The 6,497-nt window shown below is 42.0% G+C and overlaps 1 protein-coding gene across 5 annotated transcripts in view; it reads right to left on the bottom strand.

Moving 5' to 3' along the window:
- Window positions 1-685: 685 nt before the first annotated feature.
- The window catches only part of Arl15 (ADP-ribosylation factor-like 15), a 362,957-nt gene continuing 357,145 nt past the window's right edge, over window positions 686-6,497 (bottom strand). For 4 of the 5 annotated variants that reach the window (XM_006517629.4, XM_030247239.1, XM_006517630.3 and 1 more), the window contains one exon: window positions 686-3,444. In XM_006517629.4, coding sequence (XP_006517692.1) covers window positions 3,428-3,444 — 17 coding nt within the window. In that variant the 3' untranslated portion in view covers window positions 686-3,427. The remainder of the gene's footprint in view (window positions 3,445-6,497) is intronic. The other variant, NM_172595.4, reaches the window with a different exon arrangement.

Below are 6,497 nucleotides of genomic sequence, written 5' to 3'. Positions count from 1 at the left end.
TGGACAGGAAAGTGCACCATTTGCTTCAAAAGTCTTGTATTCTGTCCACACTTGCTTGGGAAGGACTGAGATGATAGGGTGGCTGGCAAACTCAGAAAGAAGTGTCAAACTCGCTGGGCTTCAGTGTTGCATGTCAGGATAAGGTGATGCTTGGAAGAAACACCAGCAGGAGTTTGAATCTTTCCTCTCTTATCATATAACTTCTCCCTTTTTTATTTCTCATCTTTTACCCATCTATTTTTAATGTTTACTTTCCCATATCCACCCTTAAAGACTGACATATGAATGTATAGGGAGTCCATTAAGACCACAGATAGCCCAGGGGCATTGAAACCAAGAACAGTTGATTGTGGTCAACTTGCAGCAAGTGGCTTCCAGGGCAGATGTTGGAGATGGTCCTTTGATTGAAGGATGACACATTCCATCCCCGCTCTAAGCTCCTCACTCCCTTAAAGGAATGGCTGCTAGGACAGAAAACCTTGCTCAAGTAGAACCAACTGGAAAAGACACTCGGCTTCTTTCTCTTTTAAAGTTCTTACAATAGCTTCAAAAGACACACATATCAATCATTTGCTTTGGTTCAAGAGCAGCAGAACTTATTTTGAAGACTTAAACAGGCGACACAAAGTAAGCAGAAATCTGGGGCTTTCAAATGCTATGGCTGAAAAAAAGTCAGTCAGGAAACGCCTGTTCTACTCAGCATTTATTTTCATTGCAAGACAGTGGAAATCATATAAATTGTGAATAGGGCAAGTTCTTGTTGCCTAGCAAATGCCCATGTGAGCCTGTCAACTTTTAAGTCTGGATAGAGTAAATCTCCATAGAAAGACAGGGCGATATGGCAGTTATCCAGCAACCAATACTGTAAACTATGGTAGATACAAAGTCTTATATAAATTAATTGCCAGTATAAAAAGAGGCAACCGCTTTAGCTAAGAAGGTACAAAAATGGGTCACTTCCATAAATATAACAAGATGCTCACTGAGGAAATACACAACAGACTGTTTTCCTATATCTTTGAATATGCAAACCAAGACACCTGTGGCACCTCACACAAAAGTAAGAACAAGACGAATGTCCCCTCCCCTTTCCCCCCTCCCCTCCCCCACCTGGGTTTCCCAAACACAGTAAATTCTAGGGTTACAGAGTCCAGGATGCCAAGAAGAAGCAGTAAGACAGCGAGCTGCGACCTGCTAGACAAAGAAAGAGCCTTATTGACAGTTGTAAAGCATCAGGCGTCAGACAGAAACTTGTCAAAAACAGCTGTTGTTGGGTACTGATTGATAATGTTTTCATTCTGACGGCTGCGACGCCTCAGACAGTCTCGGGGGCTGTGGAGAAGCCCATCACTGGCGCACATGAACACACACAGACAACGGGAAGTCATTTAACAGATGGCAAGGAGCGTTCGGCCACAAGATCCTCAAAAGACAACATTCTGCATTTAATGAACTTGCAGGGAGAGCAAAGCCCGGAAAAAAAAAATCATTCATTTATTTATTTTCATGGAAGATGAGCACGGGAGGGACAAAATAAAAACAGGAATCGTTTAACTGCTCATGTGGATTAAAGGTTTGTGCTGCCTGTGGATCGTCACAGTTTTAAAAATATTCAAGGATACTTTAGACAAAATGAATTATCATGGGTCCTTCTCTGGGCCATGCCATATATATATATATATATATACATATATACATACATATATATGTATATATATATAAGCTTAAAGAAGTGTGGGGTCTTTTTTATTAAAATCCATTTACAAGATGAAATCACAAATACTGCATTTGAGCACTGTGCAGGGTTCTGAGGACTCTCCTCTGGAGAGTCACAAGGTTTCCTGTCACCCTGTGATAAATATGGCCCTAAGTCTGTGGCATCGGGGTATCAGTCTACACTACCTAAAAATGACAGACATGGTTTTTTTATTGCTTGGGCTTAGGGAGCAGTTTTCTATCATTTGGCCACTTAGTATTTTAATGAGTGGTCAAGTGTCTACAAGATATGCCAAAGAATATTTCATCTATGAACCTGAATATTCATAGATTAGTCCTGATTTCAAAAAGGTCAAAGGTGCTAAATCTTACTAAAACTGTACATTTTACTCTAGGCAATTGTATCATTTAAATTAAGTGGAAAAAAATTAGTTTCAGACTGAGTTTATTTATCTGCTGTAGCCCAGCATACTCTAAGGGCACATTGACACCCCTGAAAATAGAGGTTTATAATAAAAGTACTGACAGACCTTTAACAACTCAATGAGCACACTCCCCTAAGTGACATTAGCCTTTGATGAATAAATAACGGGGTTCCTCTTTGAGCTTCATCAAACCCATGCCAGCTTAAGTCCTAACCGTGAATTAGACTTTGGCTGTTATGTTAATTATTTGAAAAGCCATTTTCCAGATTTCATTCAAACATTTCTGATTTCTAGGAAAGGCCGATGCGTATGTTGCAGCTCGGTTTTATGCAGACTAATGACGTTAAAAATATTTGAGGAGTTCAGATTCAAATCAGTGGTGCCTGTTCTTGCCTAAACTGGTTCCCACTCCCTTAGCTAGGATGCCCTCCTCCTAAGGCAGGGGACACGGCCGCAGGCAGGACCAAGCAATTCTTCCATGTCTACTTTCTAGAGTTTTTCAATTCTTCCATGTCTACTTTCTAGAGTTTTTCAATTCTTCCATGTCTACTTTCTAGAGTTTTTCAGAGCCAGAGAAGATGACTGGGTGAAGTTTTGGGCCGCCATTTTCACTCAGCCTACAAAGTCAATATCCTCACACACACAAGAAAACAATATGAAAACCAGATGAGATAAAATAAAATGTAAAAAAAAAAAAACCTCCAACCCCTAAGAGATCACGGAAATATCAATGGCGTATCCATCGTGTGGAGTCTCAGACAGAATCTTCTGATCCCAAGTCCAGAGAAGTTAGTGAAACCACATGAGCCTTTCTGAGGTCTTCAGAACGGGTCTCGTTTCTGTGAGTTCCATCCACTTTAGCACAAAGCAGAGAAGAGATTCTTAGACCAACAGGAGGAAGAGACATGCGGTGAAGATAATTAGTGGTAACCAGAGAATCAGTTCTCTCTCAGTAGTGTGTACTTGACGTTAATGCCGATGATAATCCACCTGACTTATCAGAATAGTCACGTTAGCAGAGAGATGAAAGTCTGAAATAGCTAGAGGCAAGTAGATACCGAAGCCGGGCCAGTCTCGATACCAACATGGAATCACGATGGGGAACGAACACGGCGGGTTCGAGGCTTTCCCGGAACTTCTGTGTCAGGTCTCACATTCTCACTGCCTCGTGGTCTTTTTCTTCTAACAAGTTTATGAGCTGGGAGAAGCTGTCCTTCAGTGTGTCCACATCATCCAGAGAGCAGGGCTGCAGGATCCAGCGCTTTCCACGGGCCAGTGGTTCAAGTTCAAAATACTTTTTGATCTGAAGAGAAAAGGAGAGATGTGTTAACAATTACATCAGAACCTTTTTCCTATCAAGATGCTAAGCGGTGAAAGGGGCGGGGTTGTTGTGTATTAAGTGGAATTTATATGCACTGCCGGGCATGTTTGAGACTTTCAGTCTGTAGCTGCCTTTAACGGGGTTATATGTTGTAACCTGGGAGTGTTTTCTTTAGGTGCTGGTGACCTGCCTGCGAGCCACCATTCCAAACTTTACACTCAACCACATGGGAGTTCTTATGAAGTCTGAGAAAGAATTACAGGTACCACGGTGCAGGGAGAAACAATGAGAACACCTCACAGATTCCATTTACTCTAACCACTGCTAGCAACATAATGCTTGACATCTCAAACTGCTGAAAAAGTATGGATCCTATAAACCTCTTTTATTTTATTTTATTTTATTTTAAATTTATTTTTATTTTTTGGATCCTATAAACAGTTGTCTGGAGCAGGAAGCACATAAACAAACAAACAAACAACAGCAACAAACCCCAAAAAACTAAAACCCAAAATCAAAACAAAACCAATAAAATCTCACTGTCAGGGACCTTATTTTCTCTTGCATTTCTAGTGGACATTTCTGAGGGTGAGGAAGGGATCTTCTGGAAGAAAGCATGAGAGCTACAGGTACAGATGCTCAAGCATACACAGACCCACTTACATAAAGTCATGGGGTTGCACATTTGCACAGCGTTTCTCAGGTCTGCTCCCACCTCTTTTGGTCCTGGACTTGCTGGGAGTAGAAGATCCAAATCCTGAGTGAATCAGGATTACACTACCAGGGTTCATAAAAACACTTGTGCTCTGCTCTGAAGGGCTAGAGTAAGGTAAGGAGTTCTTTCAGCAACTCACTCATTCACACACAGTAGGCTGAAGCAAAACTTTGTCCTTATCACCAAGCAAGGTTTCTAGAAAACCTCTTACCACTCCCAAATGTTTTGTGCCGCCATCATAAAGACCAGCCAACTGTTACCAGCAGAAACACCTGTCCAGACCGGCTCTCAAGAGCAAGGAGATAGATCCAAGACTATAAAGATCTTTGTCCATGGTATGTGTCTTTTGTTTGTTTTTGCTTTTTGAAACAGGGTCTCACTATCCCTGACTGGTCTGGAACTCCTTAAACTTGTAGCCAATCCTCCTGCCTCTGACCCAAAAGTACTGGAATTATAGGTGTGTGCCGCCATGTTTGACTAAAAACGACCAAATGTTGTATACTAATTTAGAAATGAAAATAAAGCTGAGGGGTCCATTTAAAAGTTGCACAGAATCAAGTTGGGTGGTGATGTGGTACACACCTTTAATCTTGGCACTTGGAAGTCTGAAGCAGACACATCTGCACTGAGGCCAGACTGTTCTACACAGTGAGTTTCAGGCCAGCCAGGAAGACACAGTGAGACCCTGGCTCAAAAGGAAAAGCCAACCAAAACAAAACAAAACAAAACACCCCACAACCTAACCCAACCCAACCCAACCCAACCCAATCCAACTAAACCCAACCAAACCAAATCCAACCTAACCCAACCTAACCCAACCCAATCCAACTAAACCAAACCAAACCAAACCCAATCCAACTAAACCAAACTAAATCAAACCCAACCCAACTAAACCCAACTAAACCCAACTAAACCAAACCAAACCAAACCAAACCACACCACACCACACAGATTAATCCTTACAGCAGAATTCCAGCTAATGTGATGACAATGAGGAGGTTAATGATCTCCAAGTAACTGTTCACCTTTCAGATTTCTGACAGACATAAAATCTAGTGAGTTCTAGCTTGTTTATCACACAGGCACACTTGGAAGAGAGCAAAGATGGCTAAAGGTAGGTTTTGCTGAATCCTAAAATGAAGGAAACAGAAGCCACGAAGACAGGGTCGTCACCAGACAGAGGAACCCAGTGGCGTTAATCTGACAAATACTGCAGAGTAACTTGAGATTTTCGGCAGTGTAACCTAAGTGGGCACCTAATGGAGCCACAATCACCCAGCTGGCATTTGAAGGATTCCATAAACTTTACAATGTAAGTCTTAAAACAAAGATTCAGATCCTTAGATGCTGGCATACCTCGAGTTTCTCTGCTGCCAGAACACAGCTTTGCACCATCAGAGTTTCGAGTTCCTAACACGATGCCTGAGAGACTGTCTAATCCTAAATGCCTTCAGAATAAATTTCAATTTTGTTTTCTTATCCTAACCCGACTTCGGGTTATTACAATAACCCGGAGTTACTACAATAAAACTTACTGTCATGTTGGCTTATTATCAGCACGTTTTTATTTTTATGTTGATGATCATTTTAAAGACCAGTGTTCAAGTTTGACTAACACGAATGATGACTTTAAATCCGAGTTTCCTTTAGAATGCAAAGAAGTGCCCCCAGGATAGGGGGATCGCCATTCAAGATTGTTTTCTTATTAAGAGACAAGTTCTAAATATGAACCTAAGTCTTTTGAAACACTTTCCTGCTGCGTACATGTCACGGTCAGTTGGGAAGTGCTACAAGGAGGAGTGACATCAGAACGCAGCTGCCTGGCAACCTGTGGTCATTTAGCTATTTTCGGGATAGTCACAGAGTGGGCATTCGTCGGTAGCCATGTGTCCACCCTAGAGATAGAAAAACAAAGCCACCGAAAAGCAGCCAACCTATTTTAGCTCTGCCACCCGAGCCCGTCCTCTCTGAGGCTCGGTGGGTGATCTGCATGACCAGAGTCCATTATTCACACGTTGAATCCACCACACAGTCTTTTTATAACAGAAGGCACGGTGGTTCCGTCACTGCTAATGGTTGTAGCAGCTGTTAAACTCCCGAGACATCACACGGCACACTTTCTCAGGGCTGGGCATGACCATCACATTTCCTTCAGTAGTGAAGCCCTAAGACAGCCCTTCCTCAGCTCCAGGGATACAAGTTCGATTGTGAGGATGCAGGCTGGGTTACTTACCCTCACTCCCCTTTAATGCATTTTACTTGCAATTTCTGTGACTAAATTTTTAGAAGGCATATGCAGCTCCTAACTTGAGTCATTGAT

This window comes from Mus musculus, chromosome 13 (assembly GCF_000001635.26).
Source record: "Mus musculus strain C57BL/6J chromosome 13, GRCm38.p6 C57BL/6J".
Classification (NCBI taxonomy): Eukaryota; Metazoa; Chordata; class Mammalia; order Rodentia; family Muridae; genus Mus; species Mus musculus.
Note: the sequence above shows the minus strand (reverse complement) of the source record. Positions and strands in the feature narration are given on the sequence as shown.